The sequence below is a fragment of the Myotis brandtii genome, unplaced genomic scaffold (assembly GCF_000412655.1).
Source record: "Myotis brandtii unplaced genomic scaffold, ASM41265v1 scaffold469, whole genome shotgun sequence".
In the NCBI taxonomy this organism is placed as follows: domain Eukaryota; kingdom Metazoa; phylum Chordata; class Mammalia; order Chiroptera; family Vespertilionidae; genus Myotis; species Myotis brandtii.
The window spans coordinates 462,471-483,136 of NW_005367911.1; the positions used below are offsets into that span (position 1 = coordinate 462,471).

Consider the following 20,666-nt stretch of genomic DNA (forward strand, 5'->3'; position numbering starts at 1 on the left):
TTTGAAGATGAGGGAGTCTTGGTGTGCTCTAAATATTTTATTTCAACTGTTAGATAAGAGTTCTAGAGCCCTAGAACAAAGTTTAGGCCTGTCCTTGATTGAAAAATGAGTCAAATCTCCAAAGTAAGCTCTTATTTTATGAATTAATGAATATAAATGACTATATATTTTATGCCTTATAAATCACTTTAAATGAATGGTGTGTTACGGCTTGTGAATTAAAGTGTGCATTAGTAAAGAAAATTTTAAATTAATCCTCTAAAACACATTATCATAAAAGATGCCTTTTGGCTTCTGAATGTGGTATTTGACCATTTTAATTAGGGTCATTTTGGGAATCTCATACATTCTACTTAGTTATGCTTACTTCCTGATTGAGTGGCATTTTGTGAAATGTTTCAGGGATGATCTTTAATTTGGTGATGATATCTGATGATCTATTATGTGAAAAAGGTAATGATATCATCGTGGATGATAAAACAAAAATTGAATCTCTCTCATATTTCAATATTTTTTCCTTCCTTACTAAAGTATTATATGTTCATTGCCAAGCAGTTGGAGAATATAGGTAATAAAAAAAGGTTATTTAAATTAGATAAAATAAATGACCAAAATTACAGAAAGCATACCTTACAATATTGCATTTCATGGATTCTAAGGTGCAATTTTTTTTTTAAGTTTGGACTCTGAAATAGGATAGCATCTTAAATTCAATGGCATATGTTTTATTTTTAATTGCAGTAAAAATACATAACAAAAGTTACAATCTTAGCCATTTTTAAGGGTATACTAGTGTTAAATATATTCTTATTGTTGTGCAGCTATTCTCTAGAACTTGTTCATTTTGCAAAACTGAAGCTGTACCCATTAAACAGCAACTTCCCACTTTCCCCATACTTCATCCCCTGGCAACTACCATTCCACTTTGTCTCTAAAAGCTTGGCAACTTTAATACCTCATGTAAGTGGAATAGTATATCATTTGTCTTTTTGTGACTGACTTAAACCATTTCTATGTATATAACACATTTGCTTTATCCATCCATCCATTGATAGACACTTGGATTGCTTCCACTCTTGGCTATTGTAAATAATTCTGCAATGAACATAGGTGTGTGCATTTCTCTATTTCATAGTAACTGAATGTAATGGGTGAAGAGTACTCCATTGAAATAGATGTGCCAATCTATTATTGGACATTTAAGTTGTTTCTAGAACTTTACTGTTATAAACAGTATTGCAGTGAACATTTCTATGGCTAAACTTGTGCATACATCTTTTACTTTCCTAGGATACATTTCTAAAACTTGAATTATTGACTGAACGTGTAAACACACATGACTTTTGGATTATAATGCCAAATTGTCCTTTAGAAAAGTTAAGACACCTTGTACCTCCATCAACAGTGTATTAGTGCACCCATTTTTTTTTTAACCTGACTTGATCTATCTTTTCAATTCTTAGCAGAGACTAGATGTTGTAATTCAAGATTCATTTTCATGTAGATTAAATTTCATCCACCATTCCTTTCAGAGGGAAGTCCTTGCCTACAATCTGGCATCAGCCTCTTCTCTGATGACCCAGAGTCTGATCCCTCTGAAGACAGAGCCCCGGAGTCAGCTCATGTTTGCAGCATGCCAGCTTCAACCTCTGCATTGAAATTACCCCAATTTCAAGTTGAATCTGCTAAGAGTCCAGCTGCTACTCATACTACTAATGCTGCTGGGTATGATGTGAGGGAAGAAAGTGCCAGCAGGGAGAAGCCAGAGGTGACATCTTCAGCAAAAACAGGCAACAAAAGAATATCTATGGTGGCATCAGGCTTGACCCCAAAAGAACTTGTAAGTATATCCATATGTGTCTCCCTAAAGACTGAGACTTCATTTACATACCATAATAGTTTTAACTAGGTAGTAGTAATAAATAACTTATAGGAAGAAATCTAAGAAATAGACACAGTTCTAATGAAATTTAAATTTATTACTGATTTCTGAAGTTTTGGACCTAGATAACACTATAGCATGAATTATTTTGTATAAATTTACTTAAGAAAATAACTATTAGCCTTGACTGGGTAGCTCAGTTGGTTAGAGTATCCTCCTGATGCGCCAAGGTTGCACATTTGATCCATTGTCAGGGCACATACAAGAAACAACCAATGAATGCATAAGTAAGTGGAACAAATTGATGTTTCTCTCTCTGTCTCTCTGTCTCTCAAATCAATTTTTTAAAAAGAAAGTAATTATTAAATATTAGCAGAGAGATTATAGTTTTGGGTATGATATAGAGCTTTTTCAATTTTATCTATCCTATATAATAAAAGCCTAATATGCTAAGTATCCGGTCATCTGGTCATCCATCCAACCAATCAAATATGCTAATGATATGCTAAGGCCGCTCAACTGCTCGCTATGATGTGCACTGACCACCAGGGGGCAGACACTCCGACCAGTAGGTTAGCTTGCTACAGGGGTCCGGCCGATCTGGACTGAGTGAGATGGGCTGGACATGCCCTGGAGCACTCCTGTATCCCTCCCCGGCCCCGACCATGCACTGGTGGGGTCCCTGAGCCTGGCCTATGCTCTCTTGCAATCCAGGACCCTGGGGGGATGTCAGAGAGCCGGTTTCGGCCCGATCCCGCAGGCCAGGCCGAGGGACCCCACTGGTGCATGAATTCGTGCACCGGGCCCCTAGTCTATATAAAAGCCTAAGCGACCAAACGACCAGTCACTATGATGCACACTGACCACCAGGGGACAGATGCTCAATACAGGAGCTGCCCCACAGCAGGAGTGCTGCTGACCGACCCAGCCCGGCAGCCCACCAGCCCAACGGCAGCCACTCACCCCCTCAGTAATCCTGCAGGTCCAATCTCCTGAGAAAGGGCCAGGCACTGACTGATTGGCGCTGCTGGCCTCCTGGAAGTCGGCCTCAGGGCACTGTGGCCGCTTCCCCTCCCTAGTCGCTCTGCAAGAAAGAAAGAATATAAAAGCGGTCGCCAGGTGGCTCCTGACAACCAGTCGGAACGTCAGCAGGATAGATCCGGATCCCAGGCCACCAAGGGCTTCCCACTGCCTGCCCTGAGAGCTGATCGTGTTGGCGGAGGATTGGGGGGGACCCTCCCCCCAGGGACTGTGCCAGGTGCAGGGCTCGCAGCTTGCCTCTCCCGATCAGGACTGACTGGGCGTGAGCCCTCCGCAGGCGCAGTGGGACTGGGATGAGCGGGAGCGGCAGGTAGCATTGGACTGCCAGTTTCAGCCCAATTCCCACAGGCCACGCCGAGGGACCCCACCCATGCAGGATCTCATGCACCGGGCTTCTAGTTTTTATTATAAAAAGCAAATAGGTGTAGCTCTACTCTCCAGAAGGCATCTTTTCCCCACTTCGGTTCACATATGAGAGAATGCACCAGCATGATTAGCTGAATTCAAGCTGGTTCCAAGCTCACTGCCAGATAATGGCATTTCTCCAGTGTTTATTTGTCTTTATCCTGGTTGGTGATACAGTTATTCAGTAGCCTGCCCTATCATTTCTGCTCTACAAGAGCCTCTCTTCCCTGTTAGGATTTTGACATCTCCTTGGGTCCCTAATGCTGGAAACGGGAATTGTTTCTCACTATGGAAAATACCCATTAAAATACTAAGATCACTGAAACATTGTTTCAGAGTGTAGATTTCAGACATCTTAATAAATTAATCACCATTGGTATCACTTCATAATAAAGTAATTGAGTGAATACATCTTAAAGAACCATGATAAGATAACACACCAGAGTATCAAATGGATTCAATAGTGGGTGTAATTTATTATACACAGAGATGACCCAGTCATTCTTAAGTATCTTTCTTAATATATCCTTCCTAGGATAAAAACCATTTCTCATTCTAAGTTCTCTATGCATGGCAGCTGAGCATAACATTCTTTGTGGCCTACTGCTAAAAGGGCAAAGTAAGCTATGTCTGCCCTAGAAGATACAATGAATACATTCTCATCAATAATGCTAGAATTCTAATTTCACAATCAGGTGCCCAGACCAGCTATTTGCTCTGAAAATTCATATCTGTGTTCGGTTTATGTTGCTCTTGATCATTTGCCTACATATCTAGAATTTCCATTTATTCATTGAAAATTAGCATTTCTTACTTGTTTTGAAGTTCAGCTTTTTAGAGAAGGCTAAAATAATTTAATCATTCTTGCCATGGGCAATTCTGAGCTGCACATTAGACTGTAAGTGGCTTGGGTACATATTGTCTTTAAACAAGCAAAGAGGAAAACTTTTCAGCTCTATTCAGACTTGAAGTGTGGTACATTTATTATGAAAGCTGCTGACTGTATTACACATGATTAATTCTGAAACCCATATTAAGATGATCTTTTCAGCGGTTGCTCTTCTAACTGAACACTGTTCAAAGCCGGGATTTCAGCATTTAATCAGTTCAGAATTGCTAATGATCCTGGCAGAGGGCAGTGACAAAAGGGGGGAGGGTATCATTAGCTTCTCTCGTCTGCCTTTTTAGTGCCCTGTGGCAGGATGGAATGAGGCAGCATGAAAGAAGGATGGCCTGATCTCCATTGCAATATTGTGCAGCACATAAATATTGGCATGGGTGGTGATGGCTAATAAATGATGGCCCTTGGTAAACAGAGTGATTTACCAAATAGTTGCTACTAATTATGTCAACTGTGTCCATAATGGATCTGGTTAATTTCTTTTACTACCTATTGATTTTTATTTGGTTGATAGATAATAGCTAGAAGGCTCTAGATTTCTTTTGGGAATAATATGAGTCTCTTCCAGTCCTTCCCAGTAAGAGGAATTGATAGTTTTTGTACTCTTGACTTGAATGTTTTTGAGCTATCAGAGGTTTGCATCTTATTTGTTTTAATCCTCACCTGAGGACATACTTAAAGAGAGAGGAAGGGAGAGAAAAACATTGATTGGTTGCCTTGTGTATGTGCCCCAGCGGGAAATCAAACCCACAACCCAGGTATGTGCGCTGACTGGGAATCGCATCAGCAACCTTTCAGTGCACAGGATGATGCTCAGCTAACAGCCACTCCAACCAGGCACATCTTGTTTTTAAGCCACTTACCTGTAACATAGCTTTCTGTGTGGGCCGATTACCTCTCAGCTTCTATATAGTGTAGGCTGATAGATCTGTATTATAGTAGAGTAGCACTCTGAAAAGAAACTAGATGTCTTAGGGAATTCAATGATATCTGCTGTTAAAGGGAAAATTAATATTATTTTGAATCCTTGGTTATAGTTCATGTCTCCTAGCATGAATTACTTTAGAATTTCTTCCTCTGATTTGTACATAATTTGTATTAAATTGCTATTTATTTTGAGACTTCAGACATGTTAGAATAAAAAGAATGTACCTTTTCTGTGAGAAAAAAATGGAGATTCAAAGCTAGGATAACTAATGCTCTAAGCTGTGCACTAGAGGTAATTTATAATAATATTTTACTTGATTTCAGACGCGTGTGCACAAGTTTGCCAGAAAACACCACATCACTTTAACTGATCTAATTACTGAAGAGACTACTCATGTCATTATGAAAACAGGTATACCAGGAACCTTTACAGAATGCATTGCATCTGTTACATGGAACTAAATGAAGAAATGGGCGTATTCTTTAAGCATAGCACGGGTGAAAGTCTTCCAGTAGTTGATCAGTTATGTTTTGTGAAAGAAAAATAATAGTTTTTCTACTTCCTGGCCCCCTTTTGTTTTGGGTTTAAGATTTGGAGAGTGGTGAACCAGAACAATGAACTACTTCTACCAGTCTGCCCTGCCTGGACTGTTCTGTATGAAGGGCTTTCTGGTAAGGCAGAGCTCAAATCCCAGAGGAATAAATAGGGCAAAGAGGAGAATGGACGGAAGTGAGTCTTTATTCAAAATCTGGGTGGTTGAAAGCCCTAGCTCCATGTCTATTTCATGTCCTAGCTCCACACAAACACTAGTTTCAGTGTGGTTGAGAGTTTTCAGGAAATAAGTACAGTGCCAGCTCTGAGATAGCCAGCATATAAAAAAGGGAAAACAGAAGAGGAAAATTCATCTGTCCTACACCTTCCCCTTTTTAAATCTTAATTCTGACTCCCATGATAATGTAGACCTCTGAGCCTTTTAGTTGACTATAAGCTAAATCTGAATAAACATTTCAGGGCTGCTAAAAAGCTCACTTACAATCGGACCTCATTAATACAAACCTAACGACTGGAACAAGTAAAGTAAAAATCCTGATTCCCCCGCTGTGTTCTCTGCTGGAGTGACTGCCTGGAAGATATGTGCTCTGTTTTGGACACTATGCTTTTTAAGCTGGTCACTGACGTGTTAGAGAGTGTTTATCCAGAGGCAGATGATGAGGATGGAGAAAAGGGATTCAGAACAATGTCATCTGAAGAACAGATGAAGGAATGAGAAGACTTAAGGGAACAAGACCACTGTCTTCAAATATTTGAAGTGTTGTTATCTGGAAGAGGCGTTAGACATGCTCATGGGCTCCGGGAAGCAGAGACCAGTGCATGCAGCACACAGGAGATATGCAGCTCTTAAAACCTTTCTCAAAATTGACTTAGGAAATAAAATGGTCCACTCTGTTCACATTGCTGCAGGCCTGAGTAGAGGATCCAGCGTCCTTGGCAGAGGGACATTGCCTTAGAACCTCTGAAATGTTAGCTTTGTACTCTATACAGATCGTACCACAGAGTCAGGGGATAATACTTACAGGAACCAGGTGCTAGAACAAGGTACCTCGAACCAAGTTCTATCTTAGAGTTGAATGTCATTCAAGTTTAATACTATATCTTAAGCCAGTGATGGCGAACCTTTTGAGCTTGGCGTGTCAGCATTTTGAAAAACCCTAACTTAACTCTGGTGCCGTGTCACATATAGAAATTTTTTTATCTTTGCAACCATAGTAAAACAAAGACTTATATTTTTGATATTTATTTTATATATTTAAATGCCATTTAACAAAGAAAAATCAACCAAAAAAATGAGTTCGTGTGTCACCTCTGACATGCGTGTCATAGGTTCACCATCACTGTCTTAAGCTATAGGTTTGGATCAAAGCTGCTGGAAGGTGAAAAGAAAACTTTAAAATGTAAATTAAATCTAAAGTAGTCTTTAAACTCAAAGGCTATATAACTTTTTTTAAAATATGTTTTTATTGATTTCGGAGAGAGGAAGGGAGAGGGAGAGAGAGATAGAAACATCAATGATGAGAGAGAATCATTGATCGGCTGCCTCCTGCACGCCCCCTGCTGGGGATCAAAGCCACAACCCGGGAATGTGCGCTGACCAGGAATCGAACTGTGACCTCCTGGTTCATGGGTCAATGCTCAACCACTGAGCCACACCGGCCAGGTGGCAATACAACTTTTGAACTAAAAATAAGCTAAAATTTCTGTGTTGAAACCATATTATTAAATCAACTTTCACAGCAGTTAAACAAAAAACTATAAAACTGTAATTAAAAAAAGATTTTAATTGTGAAGAATTCTGTGAGGGAGAATGGCTGTTGCTACTACTGGCAGATAGATTGCTATGTTTAAGATTTAGTTAAATACATTTATTTCTTCAGTTTGCTTAGTACTTCAGAAGGGTTTTTGAAATACTAGGAAATAAACAGAAGTGGTTCTTTAGCTACTTCTTTCTGAAATACTTATGAATAGAGGGAAAATGCTATGAAAATACTCTGTATTTTTCTGTCCCTCTCAGGGAAATTAGGAGGTTAGGATTCCCCAGGTAGAAGTCTGGGGGTGAAAAATTTGTCACTTACATTGACACATCAGATAGAGGATTTCAACAATACTGTTTTCTTCTCCTTCCACATATTGCCATCCAGTAAATTAGATCTTCCCCATCCACATGTATCAATACTATTGATGTAGATAATTCCCTGAACACAGTGATGGATATCTGTAGCTAGTCTTGTCATTTAGAAGATAGGGCAGACATCTCCTTTGGTTTTAACTTCATATCAGCCTTTTCTAACTTCCAAAGATCCACACATGCTGGTTATAATTAGGGGTGCTTCCAGCCTCTGATTCTATCACTGGGGTATTGGAATCATTGATCCATATTGATTGCAAGTAGCATATAGAACTGGAGCTCATTAGCTTGTTAGGGCAGCACTTCCTGACTTTGTTTTCAACTTCTGCTGATCCTTTGAATATTTTTCATTCTGCAGATGCTGAATTTGTATGTGAACGGACACTGAAATATTTTCTGGGAATTGCAGGAGGAAAATGGATAGTTAGCTATTTCTGTAAGTACAGTGTATTGCTCCCCTCCTCCCTTTAACACTTCAGAATTCCATTTTTACACCAAACATCTTACCACCTAAGGTTTTTTGCTGATGTTGAATCTGAATTACCAAAAGGTCTTTAATGATAACACTAAACTAGTTTTATCTTTAACGCATATGTCTTTGTTCAGATAAGCTGGTGATGTTGGGAACATGGATTTCTTTTTATAACTAATAGGACCTAATCTGCTCCTAGAATGTTAGTATACGAATTAGGGATTTATTTTATAGCAGGCAGAAATCCATGTGCAGCAGGCACTGTTATAATGTTTGGATTAAGCATCAACCATATCTCCAAAAAGAAATCTCTACTACAAGGAGCTGTGGCTTTATTGAGATGGGACTTCTCTCAGTGTTATTCCTCCCAAGCTCTTAGGTGAATCGCTTCACCGTCCACCTCCACAAAAAGAGCATGTTCTTCTGCATTGTGACTTGTCTTTTCTGTGCTCTCTTTAGGGGTGACCCAGTCTATTAAAGAAAGAAAGATTCTAGATGAGGTAGGTACTTGATGTTACAAACTAATCAGAAAGACTTGATGCCATTGAGTCACATAATCACCGAAAATTTAGCTGCTTCCTTCCTTGTACCACTTGGATGATGGGGATCATCAAGAATTATGCAGAGCAAACCCAGAAATTCTGTGCCTCATTCGCTTGTTCTAAATTTCAGTAGAAACAATCCTTTCCTTGGAGGAAGGAAAAGGAATTTATAAAGCAGAAAAAAGATAAGTGGGGGGTGGAGCTGGGGGGAAAAAAAGATTCATAGCAAAAGAAATAGGCCCACCTAAATCTATATATATAGGCCTTGATAGAGAACTGGTTGTTCACTGGTAAAGAAAAATCCTTCATATTAATATGCAAATGTGTTTGTTTAGAAATCAGATTCCTTCAGAGAGATGTTACTCTTTATGACACTGAGAACAGTGACAGGTAAATAAGAAGAGGGTAGGAGGAAAAATAATTTTATAACAGAGCCATCTAAGAGCTGCTGGTGACAACAGACCAGGGAAAAGAAAACTAACAAAAATAGTTTTGAAATATTATATACTATTCATTATATTCATAATTAAGTGATGTTTTTGTTGGTTTTAACTATCATTCCATGGCATATATTATTGGGAGCCTATCTGTGCTGGGCACCAGGGATACAGCAGTAAACAAGACTGACAGGTCCATTCTCAGGCCAGATTCTTGTTCTGTTGAAGGAAAATACACGATAATAAAGATCATTTAAGATACCAATAAATACCGTGAACAACAGATTAGTTATTGACCAGGGACAGAGATTGACTACTTTAGGAGACCAGGGATGTCTTCTGAAATGCTCGAGCTGAAACCTAAAACACAAGAAAGAATTGGCCTTAAAAAATGTAGGTAACAAGTGTTGAAGGCAGAGGAACAGCAAGCCTAAAGGTTATGAGGTAGGAATGAGCTTGTTTGTTAAAGAAAAAAAGACTAGTGTAGCTGGAGGATAGTAATTGGTGAATAATATGTAGGGAGCATAGATTAGGCAAGGGGAAAGATGTATAAATTTGGGGATTTAGAAGGCCTTGGGGGGGTAAAAGATGAATGGAGGGGAGAAAATGGGAGACATTTGTAATCTCTCAACAATAAAAAAAAAATTTTGAGGGATATATACTAGGCATCCAGGTAGAGAGGTTAAGTAGGGACAGGGGTACAATCAGGCCTATAAAATTGAAGGCATCTCCAAATAAATGACATTTATCATTAGACTCTTCTCACTCAAGCGACTAGGAAGTATGAAGTGGTCTTTCCCCTAATACAGTGGTTCTCAACCTGTGGGTCGCAACCCCTTTGGCAGTCGAATGACCCTTTCACAGGGGTTGCCTAAGACCATCCTGCATATCAGATATTTACATTACGATTCATAACAGTAGCAACATTACCGTTATGAAGTAGCAACGAAAATAATTTTTTTTTAATTTAACACATAACATTCTTCAATTTTTTAAAATATATTTTTTATTGATTTTTTACAGAGAGGAAGGGAGAGGGATAGAGAGTTAGAAACATCGATGGGAGAGAAACATCGATCAGCTGCCTCCTGCACGCCCCCTACTGGGGATGTGCCTGCAACCAAGGTACATGCCCTTGGCCGGAATCAAACCTGGGACCCTTCAATCCACAGGCCGACGCTCTATCCACTGAGCCAAACCGGTCAGGACGCAACAAAAATAATTTTATGGTTGGGTCACAACATGAGGAACTGTATTTAAAGGGCCAGAAGGTTGAGAACCACTGCCCTAATAGTAGCCTGTGGTTATACTACTGTGCCTTTATTTTACTTTGTAATAATCTTGGCAGTGGATATGATCTTCAGCCTGAGTTTCAGTCAGAATTGTTTCTAAGCATTCTTCCCCTAATTTATCCCAAAAGCTCTAACCTCCCCATTCCCATTACTCTCATCCTTGACCAGTCAAAATAGTGATATGTAAAACCTTTTCTTCAGTGTATTAAATGTATATTTTATCATTTTGGTTTCATTAACTAAATCTCTCAATGAAAATCTGAAAAGCCCTTCGCTGATAATACACAATTGATTTAAGAGATCAGTAATTCTCCCGGTATCTTTATAACTGCACAGTATTAGCAGTTTAATCTAAATGCTAAGTGAATGTTTTGAGAGGAGATAGATGTTGAAAATTAAAATACATTAAGTCCCAGTGAGGTGAAAAGCCAATTGTTAATTTCTGCCCACAAAGCTTTGCTTCAGGGAATTGATTTCAGTAGCTGAGATGCTGGTCGGTTCATCCAGTCCACCAAAAAGAATGATTTGAGGGGAGTGGTCAAAACATTGCCTAGCAATACCCAATTCCTTAAATATGGCACATCTACTCTGCTTCCACTGAGGACGGCTTCTCTTTCTCTGATCCCTGTGGTTTGCGTTTGGTTTCTTTTAGCGTGATTTTGAAGTCAGAGGAGATGTTATCAATGGAAGGAACCACCAAGGTCCAAAGCGAGCAAGAGAGTCCCAGGACAGAAAGGTAAAGCCCTCCTTCCCCATGTTGACAAAAATCCCACCACCCCTCTGCATTCCAGGCCCCTTGGTTCATCTTTTAAGGGGTGTTACATACTGCTAGTTGCTTCCATATAGGTTCTTTTTTTAGTTATAGCCCAACAAGGTAAATAAGTATTATATCCACTTAATGAATGAGGGGACTTAGAGGTTTAGAGAAGTAATTTGGTCCAATCTGGGGTTCAAATCTTAGCTGATAAATGGCAGAGCTGGGATTTGAAACAGATATGAATCTAAGCCTTTGCTCTTTCCACTTTACGATAGTGTTTTTCTCTAAAGTAGCGTGGTTAAGTGCTGTAAAGGGGATGTACGCAGTGCTGTCTGTGGATGCATAGAAAATGATTGATAATCAATAGCTAATATCTATATAATGTTCACTCTGTGCCAGGTCTAAATACTCAACATGTTTTAACTGATTAACAGTTTTATAGTAACCCTATTAGATATGTACAACAATTATGCCTATTTTATAGATGAGAAAATTGAGGCTCAGAGAGATGGAGTAAGTTGCTCAAGCTCACACAGCTAGTTGTGAACGCACAACTAGAAGTTGAACCCAGGCAGTCTAGCTCCAGAATATAAGCTTTTTTTTAAATTTATTGATTGATTTTAGAGAGAGAGGAAGGGAGAGAGAACCATTGATTTGTTGTTTGACTCATTTATGCATTCATTGATTGATTCTTATATATGCCCTGACCAGAAATTGAACCCGCAACCTTGGCGTACTGGGACCACACTCTAACCAACTGAGCTACCTGGCCAGAGCCTGGAATCGGAGCTCTTAATGACAATATTATATTTCTTGGAAAATTATAGGTTTCACCAAGGAGAAAAATAGATGATTCTAACATCTTTGAAAACGAAGGACCAGAACACTCAGGAACACTCAGTGACATTCCCCATATCGTGCTGTAGCAAATGATGTAGCCAAAAACGATGTCCTTCTCTCAGGGAGAAGTCCAGGCAAGATTTCACACCTGCCTGTCAGGCCTGAGCCAGCAGCTTTCTCAGGTCCCTGGCTGAGTGCTGACGTTACCAGTCTGCCGTTCTTCCTCTTTCAAGTGTGCACCGCCAGGCATTTTGGAACATCCCCACAAGGAGCACCTTCTGTCCATTTACAGAACTTGAGGGCAAACCCATAGAGGTGACTTTCCAAGGAAAACTGCTTTGGGAGATGATCACAAATCATCAGTCCCTGGAGCTCTGAACCCTTGGGGTCAGCCCACCCTCACCTTAACCAATCAAGTAACTTCCCAGATGCCAAGAAATGCTGCTGGCCCTATGTCTGTTTCTGCCTTCACCCCAGGGGAGCTCTGTGAGCCAAACTTTTTTTTCTTCTTCTTCAAATTAAAAGTAAGAAAGTTTATTTAGAAAGTTATAGAGGTAGTAGAAGTGAGCCAGCTGGACTGCGGAGGCTCAGGAAACAAGTTACAGAAGCAAAAAAAAGCGGGGGGAGGGGGGGGTCTTGGAGCTTAGGAGACAGAAAGGCAAAGGAACTGGCCTGGGGGAGAGGCAAGGAGAGAAGAGAGGGAAAGGGAAAGGCAGGGCTTGCTCCTGAGAGGGAGAACAGGCCCCAGCCATTTGTTTTTATTCCACTGTATGCAAAGCAGAGCTAGCACCAGATTTTTCCCTCCTTCAAAGGAAATTCAGTGTTTGGGGTTTTTTCCTGCATACGGGGTGGCAATGATAGGAAGTACCTGATCAAAGTAATGACATTCTGAAGATACAAAAATATCACCATAGTATTTTCCTATGAAAGAGAAATGTATTTGAGGAGGTGAAACTTCAAATTCCTTATCTCATAACTAGACATCCTCCTCAATGAATATCAGCCTGGATGGAAAAAATTGTAATCTTTTGTGCTTTTTACAGCAACATTTGGCTCCAGCTGGCTGCCTGGGGAGAACTTTTTTTTTTAATATATTTTTATTAATTTCAGAGAGGAAGGGAGAGGGAGAGAGAGATAGAAACATCATTGATAAGAGAGAATCATTGATCAGCTGCCTCCTACACACCCTACACTGGGGATTGAGCACGCAACCTAGGCATATGCCCTGACCGGGAATCGCACTGTGATCTCCTGGTTCATAGGTTGGCGTTCACAGATGCTGGAGACCAGAAGAAAGTCAGGAGGATAGGAGCATGTACATATAAAATAAATGTAGACCTCTCTGCCAATCAGGGTTATGGTTAGTTAGTACTGATGTACACGTTTGGATAAACCGAAAATATCAGCTAATAGCTGAATTTCTAGCCATTAAACATGCCCCTTCCACTCTCTCTGATAAATGTCCTCGGGCAAGGATTAACAACAAAACAAAAAAGGTCTTCTGAAACCCAACAGTGTTCCGGACATTGGACTGATTGTCTCTGGAAGTAGCAGCAGAACTCGTCTGGTGGCAAAGAAAAAAAAAATGCCCAGCTGGCATGGCTCAGTGGTTGAGTGTCGACCTATGAACCAGGAGGTCATGGTTCAGTTCCCAGTCAGGGCACATGTCCAGGTTGTAGGCTCGATCCCCAGTGTGGAACGTGTGGGAGGCAGCCGATAAATGATTCTCTCTCATCATTGAGTTTCTATCTCTCTCTCCCTCTCCATTCCTCTCTGAAATCAATAAAAATATATTTAGGGGGGCGGGGGGAGAAAGGAAAAGAAAAAAGAAAGTTCTTAGAGAGTCTCTTTATGTTTTTTATAAAACCCATGACTAGTGTTTCTTGTAACTAGTGTTTCTTTCTCTATTCCGCTGTTCCTCTCTTCTCCCAGATCTTCAAGGGCCTAGAAATCTGTTGCTATGGGCCTTTTACCAACATGCCCACAGGTAAGAGGCTGGGGGGACTGCAGGGTCCAGCACCAGCCTTTGCCTTACATAGTTATAGGAGGGGTCATCTTATGGGGGTTCGTCAGATTGGTGAGAGGTTAGTCTATTTCTCTATCACCTGTCAGACAAAACTGCACTTAAATGTTACCCTATGACAAAAACAAAAACAAAACTTAGCCCTGAGCCCCTTTTCAAGAGCCTGAAGGCAGTGAAGAATTAACATCTGTGCTCAGATGGGGTAGAGCTGCTCTTGGTGGCCTTTGGTCTAAGAAAGAGGGAGAAATAAATTAGGGAGAGAGTTCTACTCTTCCTCAACCATCTTCATTTGATGGTGAAGAAAGCACAGCAGCTGCATAAGCCCTGTGAACCTGCTCTCCCCTGCAAGCTCCGAGCAGGGGAAGACTTGATGAACATTTTCTAATTAATTTGACACTGATGTGATGTGATGTTTTAGTGCTGTGGGGCTCAACTCTGGAGTTGTGCGATACTGAAGCCCTGGTGTATGTATAGATTTGGTTTGTTCTCTTTTTCTTCTTTTTTTAATCCTCAACTGAGGATATTTTTCCCTTTGCTTTTCAGAGAGTGGAAGGGTGGGAGGGAGTAGGAGGAAGAGAGAGAGAGAAACATCAATGTGAGAGAGACACATCGATTAGTTGCCTCCTGCACTCCTTTCCCCACCCCACCCCGGGGCAGGGAGCGAACCCATGACCCTTGGTATATAGTAAAGTGCTCTAACCACTGAGAAACATTGGCCAGGGCTGGTTCATTCTTTTCTAAATGAAGGCTACCTACCTTTACATCTGTGCTCAGCTCTGTCCCAGGATCAAGTCCTTTTGCTTCTCAGAAAATGGCCTTAGCATGTGGTCAGGGATAGATGAGTGGTAGCAAGAGAGCCTGGCAAAATAATTTTGCTTATGTCTACTTTATTGGTTATTGATTGGATTTTTATGAAATTTCAACATGCCACACATGGATTTCTCAGTGTTTTTGTACTTTGGTATAATGAAAACCAGGGCCTCTAGCAGGTATCATTTTAGAAGTGAGTCAGTTGACCTCAGTACACTCAGACAAAGAGGAGCACCTTAACCATCCCCAGAAATGGGTTGATAGAAAAGAGCACCCATAGGGGCCCAGGAGCCACCCATTGGTCAGTTCTACTAATTTTTCAGGTACAGGTACAACCTCTTCTGACTTTTATTACCTTGAGTGTGTTGATACCGGCTCAGCATGTAGCCTTTCCAAGCTGATGTGCTGAGTCTCCGTCCGGGGTGATAAGTGCTTTTTGTTTTGTTTTGTTTTGTTTTGTTTTAATTATCTCCCCATATCTTGACATTTACAGTAATTACCACCAAGTAAGGTGCTCTCCGTGGCCCTGATTATCAATTACCAACACAGAATTAGGCAAGGAGGAAGGGAAGACAGGTGGATGTTTTTTCACAGTATCTTACCTGCAATTTAGCAAATTAATGAAAATTAGATTTTTTTTTTCTTGTGTTTTATTTGAGAGACTGTTAAACCTTATCTACCAAGTGGCCTTATTGGGACTGATAACCAGAGTAAGTAGCAAATCAGTGGCAAATTAACTTAGAGTCCATGCCCCTCTGGTTTCAGGCCTTTCTGTTCCTTTGGAGTAAAGAGACAGGGACTCCCACTGAGAACCTTGCTATACACCCTCATTCAGAGGAGTATGGGGTGGGGAGCCCAGGTTAAACATGCAGATTACTGTGGTGACTTTCTGTCTGAATGCCTATTTAGGTCAACTAGAGTGGATGGTGCAGCTTTGTGGGGCTTCTGTGGTGAAGGAGCCTTCATTATTCACCCTCGGCAAGGTAGGCATTTGGTGCCCTGTCAGAGGGGGGAACACAATCTTCTATCTGGTGATTGAGCAAGGCAGCACCCATCAATCCCAATGAACCACCTTCCACACCCCAGTGTAGCCTGAGAGGCCTCTCTTAACCCAAGCCTCCTCTGACCAGGTGTGTGTGCCAGAGACTCCACCTGTAAGGGAGGAGCGAGGACCTGAGAGCTCGAAGTATTTAATATACTGAGGGAAGGCTCTTTACCTCGAATCCTTCCTTTTTGCCACGTGCCCTTCCTCCTCCTCTGTGTGGTTGCCCCAGAGTAGTCTGCTTCATCACACCATCAAGCAACGGTGAAATGACTATTCCCAAAGTCCTGTTCTGATACCCTCCATGTTGTTTCCTTCCTGGGGATGCAGGGCACTCACCCAGTTGTGGTCATGCAGCCGGATGCCTGGACAGACGACAGTGGCTTGCGCGGTAAGTCTTACTGTAAGCCTTCATCCAGAGGAGGGTGGGGTGGAGGGCCCAGGTTAAGTGTGCAGATTACTATGGTGATTTTAGGTCTGATTGTCCTGTTTAGATCAACTGGAGGGAATGGTGCACCTGTTTGGGGCTTCAGAAGGCCACAAGCATGTGCCTGTGAGATGCGTTTGGTTCACCACTGGTTACCCAGTGCTTAATTAACACAGCGCTCAGTGCATTCGGGGGGGCTCATATTTGTTGAATGAATGGCTAAAATATCCTTTTAAAACTTTTTTGTTGTTTATTTTACATTATAAAAGTAATGCATGAACTATTTCCATTGAGGGGTTAAATGTGAATGTTCATCACATGAAATAAAAATGAACACAAACAATAAAAGAATCCCAGTAATCCCGCCACCTGGAGATGATCACCATAAAATTCTTTCAGGCATGTGTGTATATGTATATACATATATTTTACACGAATGTGATCATGCTCATACGGTTTTGCTTTTTCACTTAAGATACTGCAAATGTTTTCCCATCATTAAATTGCAATGCTATTTAACAGAGTGGGGCTCATGTTAATAAAGTTGTTAAAGCTGTAGGCTTTCACCAGCAGTCACTCCTCAGGCTGCCGAGTAAGTTCTTATGTCCTAAAACATTGCTTACAATCAACACTTTTGCTTCTTCCTGAGCAACCCTAAGAATTCATACAACCAGGTGCCCAGAGTAGATTAACTAGAATCTGGTCTGGGAAAATGTGGATTGACACTAATCTCTACTTGTGTTCTCTGTCCTCAGTGATTGGGCAGATGTGTGAGGTACCTATGGTAACCCGAGAGTGGGTGTTGGACAGTGTAGCCCTCTACCAGTGCCAGGAGCTGGACACCTACCTGATACCCCAGGGCCCCGGAGCTGCTGCTGATTCCTGCCAACCATGTGGAGAGCCTGTCTCCACAGGACCCCAAGAATAAGCTTAAGAAATGGCCTTTTCCCAGGCCCTGGGAGCTCCTCTGTAGTCCTTCCACTGTCCCGGTTACTAAATGTTTTATGTACATCAACCTGAAAAGAACTTCTGGCTGTGTAAGGGTCCCTTAAAGATTTTCTGTTCCAAGTCTCCCTTTGAAATCTGCCATGAGCACAAAATTGTGGTAATTTTTCACCTGAAAAGAATTTTAAACGCCACCAGTTGAGCAAGATGCTGATTCATTATTTATCAGCCCTATTCCTTGTGCCGGGGCTGTCGGCTTAGAGCTGGTGGCACAGAGTAGCTGGGCTCAGGAGAATAGATGGTTTCCCTGAATTTGTTTCTCTAAAACCCTGTGTTCATAAAGGCCAAGGGCCAAACTCTTAGGGATCTGTGATAAAATTTAAAATCAGAACAGTCCTTAGGCAGCTCTCAAATGTTGGAGTGGGATATTGGGAAGGGAATTCAGAGGCAGGTAATAGATATAAATATGAAACTTGATGATTAATTAGAGAGAGGCGTCCTGCTGACCCTGGTCTCCAAAAGTCTGGGTAAGAACTGGGTTCAAAGAGAGTCTTCTAATTCCCTGTTGGTAATAAGTAAAATGTTTATTGTTGTAGCTCTGCTATGTAACCCATTCCTCTTGAAATATAAGATCTCTGATATGAATATTTCATGTCTGTAAAAAGACGGATCCCACCAGAAAAGGAGCTGTTGCTTTCCTTGAGGTAATTTTTTTCCTTTTGCTCCCTATTGTTGAACTGTACAGCTTCATAAATAATTTTGTTTGCTGGAGGAAGAGAAAGCGTTTTTCATAAACTCATTATCTGGGACTGTTTCTAGCTGTTGGAAGGACTATGTCTTCCTGAGCCCCAGGGGCAGTGCAGACTTGATTGTACAAAATACGTTTGTCAATGTTGTACTATTCACCTGCAAATAAAGTTGGTAGCAAACACTTCCACGCGTATGACTGTCCTTTATGCTCATGCCTGCAGACTTCTCAGAGCCTTTTCACTGTACTGTAGTAACACCTGTAGGGAGCAGCGATAAGGTTAAGCCTCAGACTGACCTATTGGCAAAGCCACAAACAAGTCCCAGCTTAGAGGGCACAGCCCTCTTAGCCTAATTAAGCTTGACCTTATGACTCTCCCTATCAGTGGTTCTCAACTTTGGCTGCACATTAGAATCACCTGGGAATCTTGTTAAAATCCTGATTTCTGGGCCTCATCCTCTGGAAATTCTGTTTCTTTGTTACTAATGATGAGGCCCAGAAATCAGGATTTTAACAAGATTCCCAGGTGATTCTAATGTGCAGCCAAGGTTGAGAACCACTGTTCCAGAGGCTACCCACACTCCTAGGCTTATGACCCCCTACCTATATCCTCAAAACCGCCATGGCTGGTCAAGTCTTTCACAGTTGGACTCTCTCTGACTTATCTCTATTAACTCCTGCCAGAGAATTTCTGTTTTTCAGGGCTCAAGTGATTAGATTGTGCCTACCAGGTAGTCCAGAGTGATCTCCCTATTATGGTCCAAAACCCTAATTACAGCTGCAGAGCCCCTTAGAGTTCTGTTTGATTAAACAGCCAGGGGCCAGAAATCTAGGAAGGACGTCTTTAGAATTCTGACAACCACTCCTACTTAACGTGCTTAATCCATAGATAATAGTCCGTGTCATCATTTCTTGGTCTTCACACTGTCATAGATTGCAATCCTCTTTGAGGCAAAGAATGAAATCCTCACACAATTCAGTGCTGCCATATTTGTAAGGAGGGTGGGTGGGTGAGGGAAGAGTAGAGAAAATGGAACTAACTGTCATTGTTACATTTTTATCTCATTCAGCCTTCACCACAGCTCTATAAGTGGGTACTTGTCACCTCCTCTGAAGAATGGGAACGGAAAGATTTTGCTCAAAGTTTGCACGGTTAGTAAATGACAACTCAGAGACCTGAACCCATGCCCTTTCTATCCCGTCATTCAGCTTTCCATCTGTATCAGTCCCTGACCCCAGGTCAGAAGGCATCACTTCAAGATTCAAGGAAATCTGCCATAACTGGTTTGGCTCTGGATAGAGCATCAGCCTGCGGACCAAAAGGTCCCAGGTTCGATTCCGGTCAAGGGCATGTACCTTGGTTGCGGGCACATCCCCAGTAGAAGGTATGCAGGAGGCGGCTGATAGATGTTCCTCTCATCGATGTTTCTAACTATCTCTCTCCCTTCCTCTCTGTAAAAAATCAATAAAATATATATTTAAAAAAAAAGATTCAAGGAAATCTGAGGAGAATAGTGGGCTATGAGAGGAACTGGCACTCTAGCTTCTTTTATGGGTCATGGTGGGAGGCAGTAGAAGGTTCCTGTCTCCAAGAGGCAGCTCTGCCTGGGAAAGCAGCCCTAGGCAAAGGGACTTACCGATTAGATCATGGCTACTGCTATTTCCGCTCCTATCCAGCCTCCCAGTTTATGATTGCTTAACTTTCAGTTGTCAGAGCCTTCCAGTTCAGCCTCGCCTACAGCACAACCTCTCAATTTCCAGGGACAAGCCATGGCTTACTGGACCCTGGGGTGAGCCAGGCCTCAGCCTGCTGCCCCATCGCTGATGGGTTAATAGGAAAAGCAGTATCTATCTAGGACAGCCTGCCTTCCCAGGAATCCTGGGTGGAAGCAGAGATGGCTCAGACACATTAAGATGTTTTCTATAATTGTCTCTCAGTCTCCCAACCATTGTCCACCCCATCTGTGTTTTGAGCTCTGTAACCTTTTCCTGGAAGTCAGCTTCTGAGCCTGCCTCATGATGCTTGGCTGGGTCTGAGTCTTCTCTGATGAGAACGTAAATCTACTGTTCCTTTCACCTCTGGCTTTAAGACCCCTCCCAGTTTTCCATCCCACAATCTTTAGCCCTCTCTGGGCAAAGCAGGGTTTGGGGAACTGGTTCCTGTACTGCCTTTATCTCATTTCACAAAATGAACTTCTGCAAAGGCGTTGGAAAGGAAGAAGAGGAGGGATTATCATGCAGGCGCAGGGAGGGGCCTAGAGAAGAGCTTGGTAGATTATCTCCCTCCTAAAAAAAAATGCAGCCAGAATCACCAACAAAGTATGGGCTCAAAAACATGCAGGAGAAAAAGAAAGGAATCAGTGTTGGGGTGGTTGGAGCGGAAGGAGCCAAGCCGCCCAGAATGTATCCTGTGAAGGCTGCGAGGAGCAGATAAGGGCAGCCCCAGAGGCAGCAGCAGAGAGAAAGCAGGCTGAGGGGACTGCAGATCTAC

General features: G+C 41.7%; 1 protein-coding gene across 12 annotated transcripts in view; it reads left to right on the forward strand.

The window, feature by feature from the left end:
- BRCA1 (breast cancer 1, early onset) overlaps positions 1 to 19,693 on the forward strand; it is a 56,600-nt gene extending 36,907 nt beyond the window's left edge. For 6 of the 12 annotated variants that reach the window (XM_014547203.1, XM_014547201.1, XM_014547202.1 and 3 more), the window contains 9 exons: positions 1,533 to 1,840; positions 5,481 to 5,568; positions 8,199 to 8,276; positions 8,772 to 8,812; positions 11,236 to 11,319; positions 14,113 to 14,167; positions 15,923 to 15,996; positions 16,386 to 16,446; positions 17,238 to 18,022. In XM_014547203.1, coding sequence (XP_014402689.1) covers positions 1,533 to 1,840; positions 5,481 to 5,568; positions 8,199 to 8,276; positions 8,772 to 8,812; positions 11,236 to 11,319; positions 14,113 to 14,167; positions 15,923 to 15,996; positions 16,386 to 16,446; positions 17,238 to 17,410 — 962 coding nt within the window. In that variant the 3' untranslated portion in view covers positions 17,411 to 18,022. The other 6 variants (XR_001363935.1, XM_014547205.1, XM_014547208.1 and 3 more) reach the window with 6 other exon arrangements.
- Positions 19,694 to 20,666: the final 973 nt, after the last annotated feature.